The sequence below is a fragment of the Dermacentor andersoni genome, chromosome 4, assembly GCF_023375885.2.
Source record: "Dermacentor andersoni chromosome 4, qqDerAnde1_hic_scaffold, whole genome shotgun sequence".
Lineage (NCBI taxonomy): Eukaryota > Metazoa > Arthropoda > Arachnida > Ixodida > Ixodidae > Dermacentor > Dermacentor andersoni.
The window spans coordinates 41113701-41139235 of NC_092817.1; the positions used below are offsets into that span (position 1 = coordinate 41113701).

Genomic DNA, 25535 nt, shown 5'->3' on the forward strand with positions numbered 1-25535 from the left:
TCCACCGATGCGCGCGAGATCGTCCGCCGATGTCGCCGCCTGGGAAGCGAGTGGTGGCGGTCGCGTGACGCCTCGCGGCAGACCGGGGCTGCCCCTTGTTCGCTGCGAGCGCGCCGAGGCGCAGCAGTTCGGTGCAGCGTTGCGAAGGCTGCTGGTACTGCGCAGTTACACGCGACAGGCAAGAACGAGCGTATTCGTGTGCTTATACCACTTATACGCCTGCGTCGACACCGTTCGGCGTCGCTTGAAGCGGCCCCGTCTCAGAGCGAGAGTCAGCGGGCTGACAAATGAGTGAGTGTCGCGTGGCTCCCTTCACCGCGCTTTGTGCGCTCTGTACGCCGTGCGCTACCGACGACGTAGCGCGTGCGTCTCTCTGTGCGGACTGCGCGGCGCTTATCCGAACTGTGTAGCCGGAGTGGGATAAAAGATAGAAGATGCTAGCCTATTGGGCCTTATCGCGTAGACAAAGCGACGAAGTGAAGACCGGAAAAATTTGCAGTGGGCGTGCGCCCGGAAAGCTCTGCAGTGCTTATCGTTGGCATTCTTTCGCAAGGTCCAGCTAGCGTTATCCGTAGGCGTTACCACGGATCTGATTTAGTGAGCAGTGCGCGCATTCTCACAATGCTTCAGAGACCAGCGGCGAGACGCTGTCCTTGAAGTGTTTGTCTGCTTTTACAAATGAAAACGTGTCGAAAAGAATTATGATTACGCCGACCACAGATATTACAATGCACACGGACACCATAGCGTAGCGGCTCGGAGCCGTGTTCATAATTAACAAGGCCTTGCATCACTACAGTATCAACAGGATTTTGCCGGGCGGCGGTTTCATTCGTTTCGATCTGTCTCCGACCGGACAAACTGTGTCATACTCTCATTTCGATCACATGTCGCGCGAACAGCGTTCGTCGGCGGCGAAAGGGAAAAGAGAGGGTAACTTTGTACCCGAGTGTCGTCGTGTCCCTGACGGCGAGAATAAAAACGCCAGCCAACCTTGAATGAAGGCGTCACGTTGACACAAGCGACACCGCTCACGAGTCCACGCCGCGACGCCAGCCGCGACATGCAATCAGCAAAACAACAGGGAGGAACGTGTCGCTCCCACCTCGTGCAAAATGCTGCGTGTGCGTCGGCCGCCTTTCGCGGGGCGTCGGATGTGGTTCATAGAGAAGGCTGTGGTTCGGTTTCGGAAAGGGAAAGTCGGCTTGCACCAGTGTGAAATACAACGAATCAAGAAGGGATGAACATTTCCAGTGCGAACAAGCGAAGCTTGACTGAGCTGTATTTATTCTGTGCCACCAAAGCAACTAGACTAAGCAGATCAGTTGATCAATGGGCGCGAAATTCAAGAACACTCCTGTTCCGAGATTTAGGCGCATGTCGAATAATTGCAGGCCGTCAAAAATTTAGTTAGGGGATCCACAATACGGCATTTCTGCTAGCTCCTCTGTTCCTCTGGCACACCCGCTCGCTCGTTCAATCAATCAATCAATCAATCAATCAATCAATCAATCAATCAATCAATCAATCAATCAATCAATCAATCAATCAATCAATCAATCAATCAATCAATCAATCAATCAATTTGTTTTGGGCATGCATAAATTCTTATGTCCACAAAAGGAACGAGTAAAAGTAAAAGCAGTAGCTGCGGCAACAATAACAAAACCAGCTACAATGAGAACAAGATGAAGAAGCGGATACCATTAGTATTGCCACAAGTAGATTACCGCGGTCAATGAATATTCTCTTGAAGGACCGACAATAACGTTTGGGAGACCGCTGGCAGAGGTCCTCATAAAATGTTTGGAACCAAAATCCGCCCGAATTACTTCCTTGGAAGAATTGAAGTGGATTTGTCTTGCTCGAAGAAGACAACTCCATTTATCGAAACGTTGGCTCCTGCCTTCACCTTGTTCTCGCTTTGCTCATCGTCTTGAATTTCCATCTCCCACCCTCCCCATGGTTTCCTTGGAAGAAGTCGCTCAATGCTCGGAGATTCCCTCGGCCACAACTGTGGCTTGAGGCAAACACAAAAAAGAATGGAAGAAATCGCTAAGTGCTTTCATTTGCGAAGAACTCACGCGTTTTACGTGTTTGCTCGCTCGTGCGCGCATGCGCGATAACACACACTGCCCCACGCTCAGATCCAGACGGGGGCGTTTCTGTTGTGCGCCCTCTCTGGTGTGGCGCTGGTTCGAAGCCCTTCGCCGAGATGATATCGGAGGGAGGACGTTGTCCCCGCCAGGGCACCCGGCCTTGGTCGCATCCGGAGAAGGCAGGCGTCGTTGGCCGAGAACAGACGCCGCCCTTGAACGTGCACCCGCTTTCACGCTCTCTGGTTGCTATACTCCCTTTTTGAGTAGGCAGAATGGGCAGCTTTCATTTTAATTAATGATTCCTGCTAAGTGTACATGTCTAAGCGGACATGCCGTCAGCTTCAGTTCCGTAACTGCTACATGCACCCTGAAGGAAATAATTAGGTAGGCAAATCGAAGACATTAGATAATTAAATTACTTAGCAGCAGTTAATTATCAAACGTTCAGATACATCCGCCGCCGCTAAAATACGTTAAAAAATAAAGAAACCTTACTATCTCTACGTTGTACTGGGTTATCGTTGTTAAGGCCACACAAAGGCCAAACATCGTTCCACGTAAAGAAATATTAGAACAACTTGCTCAGCCTTATTTCTGGCCCCGGAGTCGTACTGTCCGTGGCCAGGAAGCATGATATCTAAGTTACAGCCTAATTAGCACAGTGATTAGTACAGTAATTAATTCGTTCTAATTTGTTTTCTGAACAATGCGTAACTAAAGCATAATTCCAGTAGATCATAAACGCTACTATGAACATACCGTTTTTTTTTTCGCGCTTAAATCAGCGATTTTGAAGTATCAGACAAGCGGATCAGTGCATGCCATAGGAGCAGCGACGGTTCACATGGGTGATTGAATAATTGATGGGGTTTTGTAACACTGCGCCCATCAGAGACTCCTTAGTGGGGAGCTTCGGATTAAGTTTGACCGCCGCGGAGTTCAACGTGAGCCTCTGGAGCGTCTTAGCGCTCCAACCCACATCACAGTGGGGCCGCCACGGTGGGGAACCGAACCTGTGACCTCGTGCTCAGCACCATAACACCATGACCGCTGAACCATTGCGGCGGGTACTGCACACGCAATTTAGCGTACGCTAGTATACACCATATGTCATTTCTAGGTTTCCTTGTATTGTCGGCGACACCACACTGCGCATAAACAATCCACTTTCTTTCCAATTGTCTTCCAAATCTTTTTCTCTCCTTTCCCCTTTTTCCCAATGCAGAGCGGCCAACCGGGTTCAGTACTCGCAAACTTTCCTGCATTTCATTTATCCTTTTTTCTTTATATCTCTCTCTATTGTGCGTGAGTACTGTTTTGATATCTTACTTTCCGTTAACCTAATTTTAGTCCATATGACTGTAAAATGTGGAAACGCTGGCAATGAAAGTTGCAAATAAATAAATAAATAAGTAAATAAATAAATCGGCCGGTCGGTCGGTCGGTCGGTCGGTCGGTCGGTCGGTCGGTCGGTCGGTCGGTCGGTCGGTCGGCCGATTCTAGAAGGCTTTGCGAAGTTTGAGTCACAAAGCTGCAGGCAGGGCAGCCCTTGTTGCTTGGCTACGGTGCCTCAGGGCGAGGCAGCGACACATACCGCTACGGTGAAACAACATGGCATCGATATTGCATGACGCCCAGAAATGCCACAAAGAAACGCAGCTGCGCCGAGGTACGTCCAGGTTTTCTTCGAGTTGCGATATACGCGCGCCGATGTTTCGCGACTCATCTTGCATTTTTTTTATCCATAACGGAGGCGTGGGGGCACTATGCCAGTGAAGGGCTGTCAGTTACCGTTCGTTAAGACGGCGTGATGACGTCGAAGTACTCTTATATCGCACTGCACACAGCGCTCTCGCTTCGGCGTCTGAATCAGGCTGCGGTCAAACAACTGTATCCCGTGAGAGAGCATCCACTTTGCGTTACTCTAAGCTTAGAGGCTTATCCAAGATTCTTTTTCTTTATTCGAAGGTTTTACCTGTATCATAGAACGTTTGGTGCCTGCAATTTATATATACACGCATAGTTCGTTAAGTCCGATCAAATCTAACAAGGATCTACGGTGCGGACCATAGATCCACATATGGTCGTCAGGTGGGCAGCTTGGGTGCAGTCCTACTTTTGAAAGTTAGTGGCACCTTGCTGAGTACAGTCCTGGACAATTCCACAAGATGTACGGTAAATCTGCGAGGACACAAGGGACAGATCGCTCCGAACGCAGGCCTACGGTCCGGAGCTCTTCGAGAGGTTGCAGCTGCCATCAATGCGGCATCCACGCGTATCCTTCTTAACGCAACCTCCTCGCGGCGGGAGAGAAAGAGCGGGTGGTCTGACCCACACGCACTTATCAATGCTCGTGTGGAGAGTCGAAGGACTTCCTTTTTTAAGAGCCATATGAGCGCGAGGTGTTTGCGCGAAGAGCATCAGGGGCTATTTCACTGGAGGTTGGTGACTGGCTGCGTCTGCCTGGATGTGTCGTGGTGAAGATGAAAGGGGTATACAAACAATTCACACCGTGCACGGAAACGTCAACTTCACGATGCACTTTTTCGGCGAAAGGCGATCCGTTCAATATCTTGCGAAGGTATTTCACCGCTTGGGCCGAATCTGTGTATATAACTAGCTTTGATGTTTCTTGCGGTATAGTTTTGATCGCGAGGTGGTTAATGCGTCACACACAGCCTGCAGCTATAGGCGAATATAGCTCGCGTACAACAAAGTGACAAAGAGAAAGCAAACCCAGGGATTTCAGCTTGATTAGCATCAACGTTCGTAGCCTGGCAAACAAGACCGTCGAATTTGAACACCTTCTTTTGCAGCACAAGCCAGATGTCGTTGTTGTCACAGAAACTTGGCTATACCCCGAAGTAAAAGACTGTAAATTAATCCCCCCCCCGTCATTTATATCATTATCTGCAAGGACCGCGGAAAGCGTGGTGGAGGCGTAGCAGTTGTTTGTAAAGAAGATATACAGCTTATCGTTTTGGATGAATGCCTTAATACTGAAAGTATTTGGTGCAGAACAGTGTTCCTAGGCGTTCCTTTCATTGTTGAAGTTGTCTCTCTACCTCCGGATGCTCCTCTTTAATTTCTACAATGCCTTCAAGATTATATGTGCCACAATGTTCCTCTTAACACCCATGTCATTATTGCAGGAGATTTCAATTTACCAAGAATTGATTGGGCTGACCTTGCAGTAGGCACAACAGATGCTGCCCATTGTGAAGCTTTGTTATACTTCACTTTCAGTTACGACCTCACGCAAATAGTTCCTGAAAGTACTAGAGTTACACAGACCTCGGAATCCTTACTTGATATTGTGCTCATTTCAAGCAATGTACCAGATTGTGGTGTTTCCGTCAAAGGCGGAATTTCTGATCATAAACTGGTTTTGCTTTGTGTAAAGGAAGCCCTCCCGACTAAGAATTCAAAGAGACCAACTATCTGTATAAGAGATTATTTAATTAATTAATTATGGGGTTTTACGTGCCAAAACCACTTTCTGATTATGAGGCACGCCGTAGTGGAGGACTCCGGAAATTTCGACCACCTGGGGTTCTTTAACGTGCACCTAAATCTAAGTACACGGGTGTTTTCGCATTTCGCCCCCATCGAAATGCGGCCGCCGTGGCCGGGATTCGATCCCGCGACCCCGTGCTCAGCAGCCTAACACCATAGCCACTGAGCAACCGCGGCGGGTAAGAGATTATAGTAATGCCAACGGTGTTAGCATCTTGGACTGTCTTGAAATGTCACTGTAATCGTTTGATGGGGCGACTGACGTCAACATCTTGTGGAGTAGATTTAGGAATACGGCGAACTACTGTCTGGAAAAGTTCGTGCCAAAACGAATCAAGGCAGTGAAACAGCGCAATCCTTGTATTAACCGCAATATAATACAGTTTAAACGAAGAATAAGACGCAGAAGTATACGAATAAAGAGAGCAACAAAATAGAGATTTCGCAGCTTTCCCAAATCGTTAAGCACATGCTCGTAATGGCAAAGGAACACTTCTACTCGCAGACGTTGCCCAATTTCATGAGAGATTCACCACAACGTCTTTGGCGTCATCTTGCCCCGTCGCACGAACAAATACAACATGTCTGTATTGATGGCAATATAATTAACGACTGTGCACAAATTGCTGAAGAATATAATGAATATTTTCATTCGGTGCTCGCTCCACTGGAGCCATTTTCCACTGACCTTGACAAGAATCGCACCGAGGTTATGCTGCTTATGCCAGACATTGTTTTAGCTGAGGAGGGAATATTTGCACTACTTCTTATCATAGACACACAAAAATCAGCCGGTCCTGATTGTATCCCAAATGAATTTTTAAAATGATATGCGGAATGGATATCTAAGTATCTCTGTTTCATTTTTAAGGCGTCCCTAGAGCAGCACAAATTGCCATTTGACTGGCTGACAGCTAGAGTTGTCCCTATTATAAATCTGACGACAGACACAGCATCGAAAATTATAGGTCCATTTCAATTTCGCCTTGATTTCTCAAAAGCGTTTGACCGCGTTCCATACACAGAACTTCTTGATAAACTGCTTAGTCTCGGCGTTAACATTAACATTGTCAAATTGATTCAATCATATTTAGTAAGAACGCAGTTGGTGGAATTGAATGACGCGAAATCCAGAGTGTTGCCTGTAACGTCAGGAGTACCTCAGGGATCGCTGCTAGGCCCTGTCATTTTTCTCAGTTATATAAATGACACTGCAGACTACATTAATTCCGTTATCAAAGTTCGACCTTTTGCGGACGACTGCTTAATGTATACCATAGTCTCCAGCCGCAATGACCAGATCGCCTTAAATTCCGCATTAAAATGTATTAGTGACTGGTGCAATAAGTGGAAAATGAAAATAAAATACAGCAAGACTATGTATATAAGGTTAGCCAACAAGATAAAAATATACACTCCTTCGATTATGAGATAGAAGGTAAGGTCATAAGCCGTGAAAATCACATCAAGTACCTTGGAATTACTATATTGTGTGACCTCAACTGGAAAGCACACATAAACAACATTTGCTCATCAGCTGGAAAAAAGGTCTGGTAATTGCGAAAGTTAAAACATGCTCCTCAACAAACTAAATTAGCTGCATATTTAATGCTTGTTCATCCCACATTAGAGTGCGCCAGCGTCGTGTGGGATCCGTTTAAAAAAACCTGGTAGATAGAATTGAAAAACTTCAAAAAAGAGCGGCAAGATTCATTTTGTCAAAATATCGTTCAACTGACTCCGTAATTGAAGTGCTCAGGAAGCTCAACCTACCTACACTTTCAGAACGCAGAAGGATAGCTAGACTAAAATTTCTTTATCTGATTCGCCATAACTGGTTTAACCTTAATACACAGCAGTACAAAAAACAGCGTCTGTCTCGAACAGTACGAAGCAGCAACCTAGACCAAATTCAACCCATTTCAGCACGAATAGATGCACATAAGTACTCGTTTTTCCCCAGAACAATAGAGGAATGGAACACGCTGCCGCATGAATTTCTAACGGTAGACAGTCTAAATAAATTTGAAACCACACTAACAAAATTTTTTACCTCGGCTAGAAGTACATAGCTGCTACTTTATTAATGGTAATTTGTCTAACTTATGTTCCTGGTTAAAACGAGAACAAGGTGAAAGCAGGAGTCGTTCTCATTTTGCTCATCGTCTTGGATTTCCATCTTCCACCTTCCCCGTGTTTTCCCTTATGTTCCTGGTTGTAACACACATGATTAACCCAGCGGCTGTGGCACATTTAATACCACCCTATTGTAATTTGTCTTTTGTCTCTTCTTGCTTTGCATTGCCTTTTCCTGTGTATATGCCTTATTTGGTCTGCTATAGACTGCGGCAGCACTGCTATCTTGTTTCGTTTGTCTTGCAAACGCCCTGTAACGACCGTCGGCCAACAGTATATTGATAAATAAAATATAGTCGGCGGCGCAAGTGGGACATGATAGAGGCATGTTTGAGACAGAATTAAGGCAGGACAGGTTAGCGCAATAGCAACTACTTGGCCAGTGGCACTGGCGTCGGCCAAAGTGCAGACTGCACTGGCAGATGGCAGCTGTGGCGTTGGTGGTGGGTTTGGGCTGCCGATGCGACCTATAGAGGCTTGTAGTTTCTTAGTTGTTTGCGCGACCACGGTGACAGGCTGATATGGCCACAAGATGGAGGATTGGCGTATTGTCCCATGTAATGGGTGTAGGGCTTGCACTGCTGGACGAGCTGAAAGCTTGAGGCGATTGGACGAGTGCCGCTGATGAACTATAATTGATCTAACGTGTTGAGGTGTGCTTTCCTTTGCCGAATATAAATAGGAATGAGGCGCGGAAGACAGCTGATGGTCCGTATTGCATCTCTGTTTGCCACTTCTAACCGGTTCCAGTGTGTTGAAATTGGGATTTATAAAGAAGTCCTGGCATGCAATATACCGCGGACGAGTAATCCGGCTACCCCAGCTCTAGCGCCGCCAGCCTTTGAAGGGATGCGCCTAACGAGATGCAGCAGCTGGGCTAAGCGACGGCGCGCTTCTCTCATCCATTATGCAGCCGAGCCGGAGGCCGCAATACGAGGCCTAAAACGCGGAAGGGCTCCATGTAGGCAACAGGACAACTGTACAGGTTAAGAGAAAGGGGTCTGCTCTGTAGCCGGCGACAGTCCCGACGATTAGGAGCTGAGATGTAGGGCTGTCTTTTCCAGCGAGAGCACCAAGCCGATAGCTTTGCACCTATTAACAGTCGCATCGAGACAAGCACGTACCCAGGATATTTTTTCGGGAGGGGGGGGGGGCAACCCAAGGTAACTTCCATGCAAATGAGGGGGGGGGGGGGTGTACATTTACTAATGCAAATGTGAATAACGTCCACCATTCGCCATAAAAACGCGTAAACTCACAAAAGAGAAATGAAATAAGGTGTATTTTACAGGTACGCCTTTGCGATACACCTCTCCTTTACGTGCAAACAAGCTACTACCTCAAATGGACTTGCGAAGGAAAGAAGCGCAGGAAGAACACTGCCAAGAACAAGCAAAGAAGCCAAAGTGTAAAATAAAGAGTACTTCAGTAGAATACAACTTAAAAAAAAAACAACAGCAGTTGGCAACCAATGCACACAAACCGCGCGGAGTTGTTACTTCGTCAGTCAATCACAGAAGCAAACAATATCGTCGTCATGCGGCCTTTTCAAAGTAGCGTAGTATTTGATTCCTCCGGAGCGTCTGCTGTTCTTGAAGAGTCTTTTCATCGGCGGAAGCAATGAGATGTGCAACAGCCATGGGCAAAGTGTATGGAGTCTGAGCATTTCAGTCTTGAAAAGTCTGCGGTGCCGTTCATTTCACTGCTGAACCCGCTTTACTCATGAAGCTTCACTGCCAACTGAAGTGAAACTTGACAATAAATAGTTGTTATTTCAAGCATGTTATTTCAGTTCAATAAAGAATTAGGCTTGGGCCATTCAACTATAATAAGCGAGGGAAAAGGTACAAAATTACCCCCTAATATTTTCATTTTTGTGGTTACCGCTTTATTTGGGTAACAGAAAAAGTTTGAAGTACGAAATATTTGCAGCCTCGGGGGGTGGAGAAACAGTGGCTGGCAGTTATGAGGGCGTGGGCGGGGCTTAAGTTGCAGACTTAAGTTGTGTCCGACTAAGTAGCGTTTTTTGAATTAGCTCTGGAAGAATTATACAGAAATATATACTTGCGGAACAATCACAGTTCTTTTGGATCCCTAGTTTACTGCTCTAACAAGTGCCACAACCGACTCGTATTGTTATTTGGGAAGTTACGTAACGATGCGTGGCCGCCAGTCGCGTACAACCGCGTATGGCGCAGGAAGCTGCAATTCTACACGTACTGCGCTCAACGCCGAAGGTTAGAAAAGCACCTACATAAGCACAGCAGAGAAGTGGCTACATTAGGCTGCTCGAATGATAACTGTAGAAGCGTCACGCAGAACACATGGAACTGTTCTCCACTTTCTTTTTCCGTTCTACCTCCTTTTTGAATAAAAATTAGTTGATCCATAAATATTTTCATGAACAACAGTTAAATTTGCTAATTTTCGTTTTTGCTTCCTGTTTGACTCTTGCCTTGGCTCTCTCCCTTAGTAGATCGCTCAATTTCTCAACTCCTTGTGATTCTTATTTCCAGTTGGGAATTTAGCACGAAAAGAGCTCTACAGTTAGGGTAAAACCAGACGAGTTAACGGGTGACAATCAGATTGCCTATGAATTTAAGGGTTATTGCAGGGTTTGATGATGTACGCTGCCTCGCATTATTTTATTTTCCACCTTATCTAAGCCATATCAGGGGTATATGGTTCCGAGGATCTGTCAGCGCTGCGGTGAGCCGTTACTCGAGGAAATAATGAAGCAAAAAGAAAAGTTAAACGGAATTGGCGTTTTCTCTGGCCGCAACTCGTCCCACGTGCATGCAGACCAGGTGACCACGAACCGAATCCCTTTCGTGGTCCCTGAATCAGTCTAAACAAAGAAGGTTGAACTGACGAAGCAACAGCGATGCGCGTGACCTACGAAAAGACGGCGACAACTGAATACATCTCGAGTTACTCGCGTGGGCATCGAATCGATGAGTAAACTTGCCTTCACACTCGAGGAGATGCCGATAACTACGGCCATCCAAAAGGAGTGAGAAATACAACAAAATGCTGACCGCCGAATAGCTGTCACGTTTCAATATTGATGTGGCGGCGCTTTAGGAATGTGTGTGAGAAGTGGTGACGTGGGCAGGGGAGGGGGGGGGGGGGGTATATGTCTTAACTTCGGGGGGGGGGGGGGGGCCTTGGGTACGTGCCTGCATCGAGAGCATATTGTAAAGCACGTTCCTGTATACCTAGAGCTCGATGGGAATACTGTACGGAGATACAATCGGCACACATCAGGTAGCGTATCGTTGATGGTCTCTCTAGGGTTCAGACGAATGGAATCTGCGTAAATTTGAATAATAACGAATCCAGCAGAGAGCCACGTCGCGATCCTCGACAAGACGAGAAACGACCAAACAGCTGGCCTGATACACACGGATACTAAATGTCCGGTTATGAATAAATGCCTTTGCAAACTTGTGCGCCTCCTCTGGGCAATGAATCCAGCGGGACCCGCCGTGGTTGCTCAATGGCTATGGTGTTGGGCTGCTGAGCACGAGGTCGCGGGATCGAATCCCGGCCACGGCGGCCGCAATTTCGATGGAGGCGAAATGAGAAAACACCCGTGTGCTTAGATTTAGGTGCTCGTTAAAGAAACCCAGGTGTTCAAAATTTCCGGAGTCCTCCACTACGGCGTGCCTCATAATCAGAAAGTGGTTTTGGCACGCGTAAACCCCCATAATTTAATTTAATTGAATCCAGCGGAGTGCCTCAAGGATAGCTGGATGACTGACATTATCGTACGCTTGTTTTTTTTTTTTTATGTCGAGTAACAGAAATGAGCGGATGGATGTGGTGCGCCCATTGCATAATATATGTGTCGACAGTGCCTTGAGACCATCCACAGTTCCTAAGTTTGGACGAAAGCCTAACTGAGCCGGGTGGTACCCGCCCAGGGTTTCGAGCCACCAACTTAAGCGAGATGCCAGCGTTCGCTCCATTAGCTTGAAAAACAAAAAGAAGAAACATTGATGTCAGCGCGATAGGCCATAGGTTTTTAGTGTTAATTGTCCAGATGTTTAAAAACCTATGGCCAATCGCGCTCACATCAATGTTTTTAATGTTGTCCAGATGTTTGCCATTGCCTACTCGCGACGTGACACCAACTCTATGATCAAGGCACCCATGCAGGACCTTACAAAGACATACAGTGCCCACAATGACAACATCCACAGACGCCTATATATATATGATCGACCCAGACGGTGAATTCTCTTTGCCCCGAAGGTTACGCGTAGCAAAACGTCATTTCTACGCAGGATTCGGCTGGACGTTGCTTTCACCCGTCGCTACGCGCTCCTCATCGGCCAGTCGAACAGCCTTGACTGTGAACACTGCCACATGCCTGAAACACGGGAACATATTGTGCGATTGCCCGGCATATATGCTGGAGCGTAGGGCTTTGGGAAGTTTCCTAGCCAGCGTTGGCAGGCAACCACTGTCAGAGGAAGCTATCCTCGGCCCATGGCCTGACACTGCAACTTCAGTGCGTGCAACTAAAGTGTTGTTGAAGTTTCTGCAGGACACCAAGCTCGACGAGCGGCTCTAGCAAGGCAACTGTCTCATATACATAAGCACTCACCACTTCTCTTATCGTCATCATCCCAGTACTTTCACTCCCCTTCCCTCTACCCCAGTGCGGAGTAGCAGACTAGAGCGCGCTAGCTCAGGTCGACCTCTCTGTCTTTCCTGTCAATAAATTCTATATTCACTATATATTACAGATGTTTGCCAGGCTTAAGTATAGGCTAATAGTCTATAAGTGGGTCCATGCATGGGGAGGGGGAGGTTGTATTGCCTAGCTTACCTCATAAGCTTATTTTCACAGAATTGTGACAACATATTTGTAAGGGCAAAGAGAACAACGCTCAGTTGCTGAAATATTTATCCTGGATTTGAACACGATCCCTCTGCAGCCGCTTTCGCAACATGGCGGCTCCCGCCTCGGGACAGCCCGCGAATAGGGCGCAATGTGTCTCTTCGCGTGAAAAATATCTTGTCCCGAGGCGAACATGCATTCGCCAATGCGTGCAGGTACCACCTATACTTTGCCTATGTCCCGCCTTTATCCCCTGCCAGAGATTCGTGTACGAGGCATGGGCTTTCTAAAGACACGATGTGCAGGCGCTGTATTGCGAAATCGAAAATCCAATTTCACTTCCCGCGAAATCCTGCTGCACGCAGCTGCATTGTGTGCTGTCGCGTTCGCGCCACACAATGCAACCATAAGTGACGCGCGTCTTTCGCAAGGAGCAGGGACAAATGTGTGCAATCAATATCGAAGCTACCGTTTCTCGTTTTATATTTTTGTTTTTAATAACCTCACATATCTTTTCATGCTCTTGTCGCGGGGCACTGTGAGGGAAAGCGTAGCCAGAGGTTCATTGCCTGCCACCTTGAAATTTCCCGGATGCTCGGTGGTCGCGCGACGGTTACGAACGCGATTCCCGACGGTGCGACGATGACATCCTGGCTCGGACGATCAGCTTGGCGCTTTTCTCCCCGAACCCTCGTCGGCTCCAGCTTCGCACTTTTTCTCCCGCTATTTTTTTTTCCAAACCTGGTGGCCGTTACCGAGGCAACGAATGATGAGATTTCCTTTGTACCGCGGGGTTATTACTCGATTTTCTTTCCTTCTTTTTTCCTTTTTGTCTGGGCGCGATGTATCACCCGTTGCCTGCGCAGCTCAGTTGGAGTTGCGTTGCTTCTCAGCGCTACGGAGTTGCCGCAGTGCAGCAGATGGGCCGACGAGGGGTTCACGGTGACCGTGACCTATCGAAACAAACAAACAAACAAACAAACAAACAAACAAACAAACAAACAAACAAACAAACAAACAAACAAACAAACAAACAAACAAACAAACAAACAAACAAACAAACAAATAAACAAACAAACAAACCAAGCAAAGCAAGCGAACCCAAGAAACCAAGCAAAGAAAGCAAACCAAGCAACAAAAAAAAAGAAAACAAGCAAACCCAGCAAACAAACAAACGAAGAACGTCTTACAAGAGGAGCATTTATTTCTGTGTGCATCTAATTCCCTCTATAACCGCTTAAGTATTGGCAAGACGGCCACTTAGCCTGTTGTGCTCAACGAGAGTGTTGCACATTTATTGCACACACTTGGGTCTCCTGTATCGGATGACAGTTTCAGTTTTAGAGCGCAGCTCTTAGGCGCCCGTTCTTGCGTTGAGCGCCGACGTAACCGAGAGGACGCGGAGCGCAGGGGGGGGGGGGGGGGGAGGGGGTGAAAGAAGGCGATAGCGAAGAGAACGCGAGGAGGAAAGCGGAGGAAGCCCGTTTGAAGCACTACCAGATGGCGCTCACGTCCGCGCGTCCGCGGCAGCGGCGGCCGTCCGGGGGAAAGAAAAAAGAACCAGAAAGCTAAAAAAATAAATGATGGGGTTTTACGTGCGAAAAGCACAATCTGATTATGAGGCACGCCCCGGTGGAGGACTCCGGAATAGTTTCGACCACCTGGAATTGCTTAACGTGCACCTAAATCTAAGTAAATGGGTGTTTTTGCATTTCGGCCCCATCAAAATGTGGCCGCCGTGGCCCGGATTCGATCCTGCGACCTCGTGCTTAGCAGCCCAACATCACAGCCACTGAGCAGCCACTGCAGGTAACCAGAAAGCTCGCCTTTGGGCGCAGCGTTCGCCGTAAGAGTTTCCCCGTAAAGATTACGGTTACATAAGCTGCAGTTGACGGGAAACGGCAGCTGTGTGGCCGGTTTACAGGGTGTTTCAGCGAACACTTTCAAAAATTATTAAATGTTGCCTGTGTCAAGTAGCCCAATTCTGGAAGCTGGTCTACTGGAAGAGGTGGACACTACTTGCACGAAAAATTAAAATGCGCATAATGGTCTAATTAACAAGAATTCGCTAAATAACGTTTTAACTAATTGCCTTGTGGTCCATATTGCAATTTACCAATAGCCGTGAAGTTGGCAAAGTGGATCCACTTGGCACGAATTCTCAGGATGATTAGTAAAGGAAAAATCAGACATCCACCCAAACGTAGCAAATTGCTGCAAAGGAAGCCCATACGGGTTCCTCGAAGGAAAAAGCCTCGCAATTGAAGAAAAATTTGGTCCGGGACTCGAACTCGGTACAACCACATTTCCGGGGCAGCCGCTCTACCATCTGAGCTAAGCAGGCGGCTAGCAGATGGCGGGGCGAAGTCGAATTCGTCAACAAGTCGAAGTAAAGTCGAGTTTTATTTATTTGTTTACCCTTTATTACTCCTCTCCACCTTGAGGCTTTCCGCAGAGCTATAATTCAATTCTCAGGATGCCACCAGTGTCGAGATATTAATTGCCCGACATTGCGGAGAAATGCATTGGCGTTCCAGTTACTTTCTTAACGAAACGTCGTTTTATGCATTCAGGCAGAAAAGTAAGGCACAGAAGAAGCGGGCGAAATGCAAGAATGCTAATATACCTATACATTTACGCGGATGGTAAAGAATTCCAGTTGAAACTTATTCCTCCACAACGGCGTATCTCATAGCGCTAGCGCCTATTTTCGGACACAAAACTCCATGAATTAACCTGTGCAATTTCCCTGTGTCAGCATACACATATAGGCACCATGAAGAAAAGCTCTACAAAAAGTATGATGGGCATCCTGCTACCAAGAAGTTATTGCAGTGATGCTAGGTACACTGAATAAAAACCTTTTCTTTTTGCAATAGAGGCTGCACTAAAGCTCAATTTATAACAAAATGAAGGTGTTAGTGACAGTTCTGCTATGACGCTGGACACGAAGTAACGAGTGAAGTAACAGTATACGTTGCGGCAGACAGCTCGAAGAGCTGTGAATACCCGACAGGTCCACGTTAATTCGGTTTTTCTGTCACCGTTTGAAGGTTACTCAGGGTCCATTTGAACTTTGGGTCTTGTTATATTCTTGGATCTAGACATCAGAACATCAACGGGCGTTTACGGCGACGTCCACCACGCAACGATGACTGACATCACTCGGTTTCGGGCTTCGACATCTAGGTAACAGTGGCGAGGTCTTCTGCAGTGACATCATGAACAACAGTCTGCAAGGACAAATCACAGAAGCAGTTTGTTTGCTCAAAATAAAGCTTTTTGAGGCCTTCATCACTGATCAAATATTGTTCGAAGCGTCGTTCGACACTGAAGGTTAGAAGAACCTTCGTCCAGACATGAAAATGAGCGCGGATTATACACACTGGTCCCGATTCTCAAGGCTGCTGTAGCGACCCACCTCAAAGCGTACAATGGAGTCCTACCAACCATCTGTAGGAGGTTCCGGTTCTCCTCCTAGGAAAGTTGGCTTGAGAAATTAGTCTACCGTCTACCACTTTTAAATGTCCCAATAAATGTTAAGATAAAGAGAGTGTGGGTCTGAGGTACGCACCAACGAGTTGTCAAAAAGGCTCGTTAAGCGAGCTGAGAGATGCACGCAAAATGAAACGCCAACGCGCGTCTTTCATAGCACGCGGAACGTTTCGACGCATACGCCGGACGAAAGCTCGTTGTAATAGACAGTTGTCGAGATTTTTACACAGACTCACGTTCTCGTGAAATTCAGCGCGTACGAGTAACGAATGTGCGTGCGTTACGTTCTTCAATGCTCTCGTCACCTTGTGCGCAGCTGAACATCTCAGGAATACGAACCGGAACCCATTTCACTGCAGCTGCATTCCGCGCTTCTGATCAGCAGGCGCAAGTCCATGCAGTGCACGCTTGTTACCTTCTGAAAGCCACCAGCACTGATTGCAGTGTTATCGCCTGAAAATTATGTTGCAAGGAGGCATTCTTGCGGGAATTCCTTGCGACATTCGCACTACGGGCACGCCCGGAAAATGGTGCGTATAAGGAAAAAAGGATAATTCGGAACAGTCCTTACGCAGTCCAATGACATCGAATGTTTTCCGTATTGTGATTGCGGATATGATACCGCGTTCCGCAATATTGCTTATAACAATCAGAAAAGACAGGTGGAATAGACCATTCGGAAAAGTGCCAAGCCGGCTATCTCGTAGTGCGCATCGCCTAGTACACGGCAGCCTAAGCAGTGTTGAAACGCTGATTGTTGCTTGGCTACGGAGCGCTGTTCTGGCTCGCGCGAAGCCCTTCCTTTAATCCTTTATCCCACAAAAGAAGGAACAACGCGCTAGCTGCCCAATGACTACCATTTTAACACTGAGTTAGCCACAACGCTTCGGAAACTATTGCAAAGCCGGCTCACGATACTTCTTTAAATGGCCCATCATGGTAATGGTAATGTACCCGCGTGAACAGGGTAGATGTGCTACTGCGCTCAAGCAGCGACGCAGAGCCGGCGTCTATACGGTAACACTCGTGGGCGTTTTATACATATGACCGAGCGTATACATTAGGGGCATCGGTGCGCGCGTGCATGACGAGTGCGCGCCCTTAAAATATTCAGCAAGATGGCGCGACACGTATACACTGTTCTCGAAACCGTGTTATATTCACCAACGGCGCGTACAGTATAGATACCGTATACATGACTCACACGAATAGTAAAGGAACATTCAGGGTCGATCCAAATAGGTCGCGAAGCTTCGGGCGAAAAGCGGTTCAGTACAGATTGTCACCGACATCAGCAAGGGGGGTTATGGGAGCAGCGATTGAAGCGCGACTATGTTTGGAGGGAACAAACATTGGGAAAGAAAAAAGCGTTTTTTAATTGAAGCGAGACACAGATTCATTCAACTAAAATAAAATTTCTGGTCAATTTTATATATTCGTGACGAGTTAAGAAAATACAAGTTTATTCCATTTTATTATTATTAATAAATGCATTTATTTTCAGCGCCCATCGTTAGAGAGGGCGTTGACGCCATTATCACTCGCAATGCAATGCACGTCTTGAAATGGGCAGAAACGCGCCCTCGTAAAGTTCACCTGTTGAACTACGCCCCCCTCACAGTTTGTGCTTTCTTACTTGTCGAAGTTTGTCTGAATTTGGTGACGCGGGTAGTTTCATCGCTTCTTAATCTGTTCAGTCAAAAGTAGTGAGTTACGACTGCCAGATAATTGTGTAGTTGTTTTCGTACGACTGCGCCGGCCAACGAGCTCGGCGTCCGACGATAGGATCATTACTCTACACCTAAAGCTTTCGTCGGCCTCCAAAGAAAGTATGTTCTGTGCAAGGGTGCGATTTCGACAGCCGTACGGCTCGCTTTTCCTGCATTGCTTTCCGCGCTGAAAGCTCGAAGCGCCCATCAAGTCGAATGCGGGGCATTTGAATATATAGCTCCAAAAGCGGGCCAACAAAACAAATTTCGCGCCTTCGAAAACAAAATGACGTCACTTCTGCTTTTAACGGACATGGCGTCATTTTTTTTTTCCGCCGGAAGTGTTCCCACCACATACAGATGGCGCTAAGCCCCATGAACCGATAAAGCCCCTCAATTTTTCAAAAGTAGCGCCATTCTTAGATCTTTCCGCCACCCCGCTCACCCTGGCGCGTCCTCCTCCACGCCTCCTGTCGCCCCAGCCTCCTCCGCTCCCCCATTGGTCAATCTGTGTCACGTGGAAGCGGGCACCGCGCTTTTGTATATTTTTTTCTTTCCAACGCGGAGCAGGCGCCGCGCTTTTGTATATTTTTTTCTTTCCAGCGCGCGCCGACCTCCATTGTTGGGCCTGCGCGACGAAAATACAGCAGGCGGACTGACGGAGTGCGTTAGCGTAATAGAACGTGCAGGGCCGAGAACATAATTGCGATGCCATGCTGCTGCGCCTTCGGTTGCCGCAACAGACACAGCGAGGGCAAAAAGCTTTTTGCTTTGCCGTCCGGCGGGCGCAACGCAATAAGAAGCGTGGATTCGCAGGATCGGGCGGGCTGACTTCGAGGAAGTGGCAAAGAACGCACGGCTTAGTGAAGTAAGCGCCACGGCTACTCACAACCGCTTATCTTGAGCCTAGTTCACGCCTTCCGCTTCGAAAAAGTGGGTGTTCATGCTCTGCGTGGTTTTTAGCGCCTTGTTTGACTTTCTTTTTTCGAATGTGCTCTCTTTGTTTCATGTAGTATCGTCTTGCGGTGAAATGCACGCATCTGCAGCTGGCCTGTGACATAAAAGCGACTTTATTCAGGGTATGTTTCGAGCTCCACCAGAAGTTCGCACATTCTCGACGCTATTGCAAGGCTCACTATGACTTACGGTGCAGTCTTTTAGCTTCGAATGTACGCCCGCATGTATTGATTTGGTTTGTGGTGATTAATGTTTTTAACGTTCCGAAGCGAATAAAGCTTGGATGGAGGTCGTAGTGGATGGCTCCGGATAACTTTATCTAGCTCGCCTGGGGATTTTAACGTGCTCTTTGATCGTAGAGTCGTACGTGGGCCGGTGAATTCCTCGTTGGAGTTTCATAATACTCGCGCGCTAGCGCTGCTTTAGAAGTTGGCGCCTCGGCGCGATTGTATTTCTTCAATAAATTTTATTTACTAGTGTAACAACTTGTCATTATTTCGTATTATTGACGACGCCTCCAGGGCACCAAAGCGGCAACGGGAACACCAAAGCTAGAACCAGCGCTTGCTGGGGCTCGCCGAAGCCTGTGCATGCCAAGGGGGTATAAGATCGCGGACAGCCAATTTTGTATGCGAACACTCCCTGCGACGCCTGCATTAGTGTAATGTTACGTGCTCTTCAGAGGCCTCCGTTAGCCATTACATGTGCCCTCCTGGAGCAGTACTTTTAAAAGAAAAACAATATATCGTCACGATTGCCAAAGCACCCCGCAATGAAAAAACGGCCCTGTTGCCAGGCATTGCTGACCGCACACAGCCGGAATCTCTCACGCGCCGACCGAACAAAAGTGTCCTGCAGGTACGTAAATGAACCTACGAAACCACGTACACATACTTTCACGCCGTCAACACCTGAAACTTTGGTAATTACGCGCGTGTTTGAGTACACCGCGTGCTTGCGTCGTGTTTCAGCAACACGAACTCTCAACGTCGCACGCTTTACGCCTTAAATACGCCTTGAATAATGGTTATTTTCTCTATTTCCTCCGCAATTCTAACACGAAATTCTAAAGGCCAGTTACCGACTGACGAAGAAAGATCTCGATTGAAAAAACTGCTCCACAGGGCTCGAACGAACTTTTCTGCGGATTTCCTCCCGTAGCGTGTTAGCCGTCGTCTGCTACGGCAGGCCCAACACCGGCGGCGCCACCGTCGAGGCCGCGCCGAGCGGAGGAGGGAAGCGAATGGCGCTACTTTGGGAGATTGAGGGGCTTTATGAACCGACGATGGACCGCCATGTTTGGACGTATAGGCTCCTATGGAAGCTTCGCTACCAGGTGTATTTACCTTGGAACATTCGCGAGACCCTGCGTGTCCGCACTTTCGCAATCGACGACACAAATACATAATTGAGCTCGAGATCTCTGCTGTTGTGCGGGAGAAGAGTCGTACGTCAATGAGGAAAAATGAAAACAACGATAAAATGTTCTTGCGGGACAGCGCGGGAAAGTACATCCGCTCTTCAGGATCGAGCAGAGAGCTGCGAAAAGTTCCACGTTATCACACTTTTGTTACGAATATTCGTTGTTTCTTGCACAGGTTCACTTACCTGCAGGTTTCTATTCAAATACGAAAAAAAAAAGAATTGAGAGGTGCTCTTCGAACACGAACACCACATGAGCCGAGCTCCGTATGATGTTTATGATTCCAAAAATTTAAAACCCAAGTATCACAACTTCGTTTAAACTTCACACATGATAGGATATATCGCACGAGAGAGATAGAAAGAAAAAGAAATGTTTCAGCAATCGGTCTCATATATAGCACAAGACAGTTGAAACAAACGTATAACAGTCCTTATTTTTCTTTTTCTACGGAAGGGAGGGCACATGTAAAGCGACGCAATGTACGTATGCATATGTAATGAAGGGCGGAAGGCTGCCAGTCGCGGGCTGTGCCTAAAGTTCGTCGTGGGGCACTTTCTTGAGCGCATTGTTGCCATTGGGATAGAAGACGTAGTGCTGCAGCATGAACAGCACGTCGAACATGATGCTGATCACGCCAAGGCCAAACTTGGTGAAGTTCCCAAACAGCGACGACCAGTCATCTGCGAGGTGAGAAATCAAGAGTGGCGCTGATGCGGATGACACAGAAAGCGGATGAAGCTTAAGGTGTTCTCCAAACAGGTATTCCATGGAGTTCCCTACAAAAGAAAATTACTATAGAGGAAACTATGATGCTAGTGTACACGGGTGCTGCAGGCATGACAGTTTGACCAGTATGGGAACGATTCACCTGTTGCTCATGCCCATTTGCCTAAACTTCATCCTTCTGGCTTCAAACGGCTTTGCGACTGCACAAATTTATCACCTTCAACGACAAAATATTGCGTCGCAGACGCAAGAATTCTCAGTTATTATGTGACGGAATTGTTGCCTTGCAGTGTTTAGCGAAAATGTTTGCTTCCAAATTTAAAAAGATAAATGGCAGAAAATGACGCCACAAGAGTGCCTGAGGCCACGAGCACGAAGACTAAAACAAATCTATGTATTTTACTCATGCTTCTCGTGGTAGCTGAACGATCGCAGTGCCAGAGTGCCATCTAGTGGTATTAGTAGCAAACTATGCCATATGCCATCCAGCACTATAGTTCCGTATTTGTAAAAGTCATATTGGTAAATTGCGTTTTCTAATAGCGAAACGGGCACTCTTACCGCGAGGAGGATGCCTGTTAAGAAAAAGAAAAAAAGATTCAAGAACGAAAGACATGTGGTGACGCCAACGTGAAGTTCTCTCCCCAGCTTACCGTGTGATCATGGATTTCGAGAGCGTCTGCCGTGTCCAATTGTTTAGCAGTAAAACAAAAAAAAAATACTGTGCATTGTAAGGAAACTAGACTCAACCTATCTATGTTTTCATTACATTTTCCTGAGCGCCAGAACGGCCGAAGTCCCCCAAATATACTTCTTGAAATCCATGGCGTCACAGGGGCTGAGCTATGTTATGGCTGGCGTCTAGCACCTCGTGCAGAAAGGACTTGCACCCACCATGCCTCGTCGAAATGAAGCGTGGCTTCTGTTACGGTTGGAGTCTATCACCTCGTGCAGAAAGGACTTTCACTCACCATGCCTCGTCGAAATGAAGCGCGACTTTCTAATTCGCCATGGTCATCTCGAATGTCTGCCGGTCTGGCGGAAGCCCTGCAGTGTTTACAGGCCTATTTTGTGTGTGTGTATGCGACTTTAGAGTCGCATACCTCTCCTCGAACTGTCAAGCTCTACAGGAGAACTTCCACGAACCAGCAACACGCAAAAGAGACAGACAAGCGTCTACAATTCCCGGAGGCTCGGTATAACCACAGGCGTGGTATAACCGGAGGCGGGGCACTCTTTCCGCGAATCAGACTCTGTGCCGGTCACATGACGTCGACGGAAGCAAGATCCCTCCCACAATTGTAGAGAGCCTATTTAAGGGGCTCCGAAATGTACTTTTTTAGAACACTTCATTCTCTTCTCATCATCTTTCATCAACCTTTGAATTAACCGTGCAAGTTTCGCACTAGAAATCGTCTCGTCCTTGCCCGGTCGCCATGGTCTACCGCATGCCTGCAGCCCGCCGACAACGCCACGCTACCCAATAGTAACGTCGGTCGAGCTTCGATAGGCAGGCGTCGCTACAACTCGGCAGCAGTACGATACGCTACCCTGGAGTACGCAACAGCTATCGGCGCGAAATTAGAAACTAAGTCTCCATTTTCTCCAGTGATAACCTTTTTGCGTCAAATGAACAAAAAAAGAAGTTTTTAGAAAAATGCTTTCCTAGTTTAAAGTTACTTGGCATTGCTCTTTAGTGTCCCTTTAAATTATAGTGACTGTCGGAAGCAAAATTTTGATTTAGGGCCTGAATATAAAATAAAGAACTGCTTAAAATTGCCGAGTTTGAAAAAAAATATAGAAGCACGAAGTTTACAAATCCACACCTCTTCATCAAGAACAAATGTTGTAGTTCTGTAAACTGCATCCGTTAGAACATCCGTCTTACGTGAGCTTGTTGCAACGTTTACAGCAATTTTGCAAAAGTCCTATCTACATATTAGTCGTGTATTTAAGAGCCATGTATAATACGTCAATTTTGTCCGCTTTATATGAACTATTATGCGTAATTGACAGAATTGTGATATCGCTTTTCATTGCTTAGTTACAGAGTCATAAAATGAACACTGTCGTTTTTTGAAAATTAGCAATTTTTAACATTTTTTTTATAAGGAAATTGACAGCCTAGATCAAAAATCCGCTTCCAACCGTCACTAGATTTTGACCTTTTCTTTGACACGAAACAAACTATTTGGTGCGATTTCTCCTTTCCCGTGTTCACCACTACGGCCTGCCTCATAATGTCGTGGTTCTGACACGTAAATTCCCAGAATTCTTAACGCCACTGTAATGGGCGTATTGAGTACCACTTGCTACGCTTTAATAGATAACGGAAGTGAGACGATTTCGGCTAGGGTTACCACGCGATCGCTGCGTATTGTAAGAATGTACGCAACGCGCCGACGCCAGTCGACGCGACGCGAGAAATGCGCACCATGCCGTTGCATGCAGTACGTCGAAGGCTCCCAAGAAAACTGGACATGTTTGGTGTCACGCGCATAACAAGCTTTGCGAACGCAACGGACTGCTGAGAAAATATGCCTAAGGACTCTCTGCTGCTCTCGGAGGCAACATCGTGACCTAAGGGCCGCGGCCCAAGAGCGAGCACATTTGTTGCATTTCACGAACACTATTGTTAGCCAACTGATACAGCGTTCAGTAGAACTGGACTCGCACTCTCTCTTCGCCAACGTCAAAGCACCACTGCATGAGAGTGTGCCAAAGTCGCCACGTGGACGGACCTGTGCAAGTGGCCGTTTGTGCAAATCCTCCGTGCTCTTGAGGGGCGCCAAGCGGGGCGTTTAGCACCGCGCTCGAGTGCTCTGTTGAGCGACGCGGAGCCCACCTCGCGAGAACGGGCGCGGAGTGAGAACGCCGGGCCAACATCTTTAAGCGGAGGCAGGTGTCGGAGCCAGACGCTGGCCACTTCGCACGGCAAATGCGTGAGGCGAGAACGCTACTGCAGCTAAGGTCGCCCTGCAGTCTAAGCGAAGCGCTACTCACGCGTAATAACCGTCGCAAACGCTCGGAGGCGAAAACTGCCGCGAGAAGACCGTAGTAAAGACGTGTGGATGTGTCGCGATCCACAGCCCATATATGCTCTAACAGTGCACAGAGATAAGGAAGAATGTTCCGCGCGCATCGTAGCAGCAGTCAGCCTGCGTACCCAAGAAACGTCCGGTGGTGTGTCTTATCAGGCAACTACGAAAAAAGGAATACTGTGTTCTTAAGTTTGTCGTGAGTACGGGACGTTTCAAACACTCGAAATGCGTCCCAGGCATCAAGCATAGATGCCTGGGACGGAAGTATAATTTCTCGTGTAACTTACGGGGAAATTTGATTTTCAATATTGCGATTAGCTCCAAAGTGCGGAAAATCTCCGGGCTTCTGTTTCGGCGAACTATTACGACTCGAACTGTCTATCTTCCCCGCGAACTTTAACGGGCTATTTCACTGCGGGCAAGGCTCTTCGGGCACCTGTTCGTAACCGACAAAAGCTGGCACGCAACAACCGCGAGCGCTGAAGCCCCACTGCTTTCGCAATAGATGCTCTTTGATCGAAAACACAGCGATCCCACGTATGCGAAGCTAACACGCAGCGTTACGAATGACCTAAGCGAAAAATCACGTTATAAGAGTTATAACAAGCGAGAAGCTCGTAGGCGATCTAAGTTATACCGAAGCGTCAAAATTAAGCCCAATTTCCTTTATTATTTTTTTAAGCGCTTTGAAATAAAGTGAAAGAAAACAAACAGACTGCATGTCGCTGGGTGCTGAACCCGCGAAACCAGCACGTCGTTTGCTGTGCATGTATGTAATTTTGCTAAGCGAGGAACCGGCCCGGGAGCAGGATATCTGCGGGTCTAATTCTCAGCGGACCATTGCGAGTAGCAGATTTTGTCACGCAGGATCCCGAATACCATGCTCTTGCAGAACGGAAGGCGAACTTGCAATGTATCGCCGTTTCAACCACATCCGGTAAGGACTGCCGCAGTAACGCTGCGCCGTTCGATGGGAACAGGAAGTCGTATGCGTGGCGCGCCCCACACACTGTGCACTTACGAACACTTGGCTCACCATGTCATACAAACAGACAAGCAAGGTCTCGCGCTTTTGTTGCGCTGCATTCCTCGTCTCGCGGCATTGTTCTTCAAATCGTCGGGGCCAATTCGACTATCGAAAGAAAGACAGCTGGCACGACAAACGCTCGGAATCTGTCCAAGCGGCCGCCTCAAGGAACGACAGATGGCACCTGCATTGCACCTCGTGATCTACCGTATGCTCCTGTCGTTTCTGGCAGCCGCAGTTTGGCAGCCACCTACCGCTGTTACAGTTTATTGCCCGTCGTTGTTCGAGAAAACAACGCACGCACAAATAACGTGAACGGATCCGGTTTCGAGAAATGGCAGCGCATGACAAGTTGGATGTCTCATCTTGGGAGACGATTGTTAACGGCGCTTCGTTCGTGTAAGAAGTGTCGCTCACTAAGCGACCCGTTTAGAAAGTGATAGCACGTGTGGTGTCGCCGCTGGCCAGCGCCTGCTTTTCTGAGCCGCTCTTGCGTACGACCTGCTTCTGCGATTACGGGCTCTCTAAATTCAGGCGTCTGACTAACCAGCGAT

General features: G+C 47.5%; 2 protein-coding genes across 8 annotated transcripts in view; one reads left to right on the top strand and one right to left on the bottom strand.

The window, feature by feature from the left end:
- The first annotated feature begins 156 nt into the window (after positions 1–156).
- LOC126536991 (uncharacterized) overlaps positions 157–25535 on the top strand; it is a 252392-nt gene continuing 227013 nt past the window's right edge. The window contains exons 1-3 of one of the 5 annotated variants that reach the window (XR_008613633.2): positions 204–291; positions 3325–3404; positions 9043–9529. Coding sequence is in view for 1 of the 5 variants with exons in the window: in XM_072287802.1 (XP_072143903.1) it covers positions 288–291 (4 nt within the window). In the remaining 4 variants the exon portion in view is untranslated. Of the gene's footprint in view, positions 296–3324; positions 3405–9042; positions 9530–25535 lie in introns of those variants that run through there. The other 4 variants (XR_011893821.1, XR_008613632.2, XR_011893822.1 and 1 more) reach the window with 4 other exon arrangements.
- The window catches only part of LOC126536990 (cystinosin-like), a 268412-nt gene continuing 263318 nt past the window's right edge, over positions 20442–25535 (bottom strand). For all 3 annotated transcript variants that reach the window (XM_050184071.3, XM_050184070.3, XM_055073642.2), the window contains one exon: positions 20442–20867. In XM_050184071.3, coding sequence (XP_050040028.2) covers positions 20719–20867 — 149 coding nt within the window. In that variant the 3' untranslated portion in view covers positions 20442–20718. The remainder of the gene's footprint in view (positions 20868–25535) is intronic.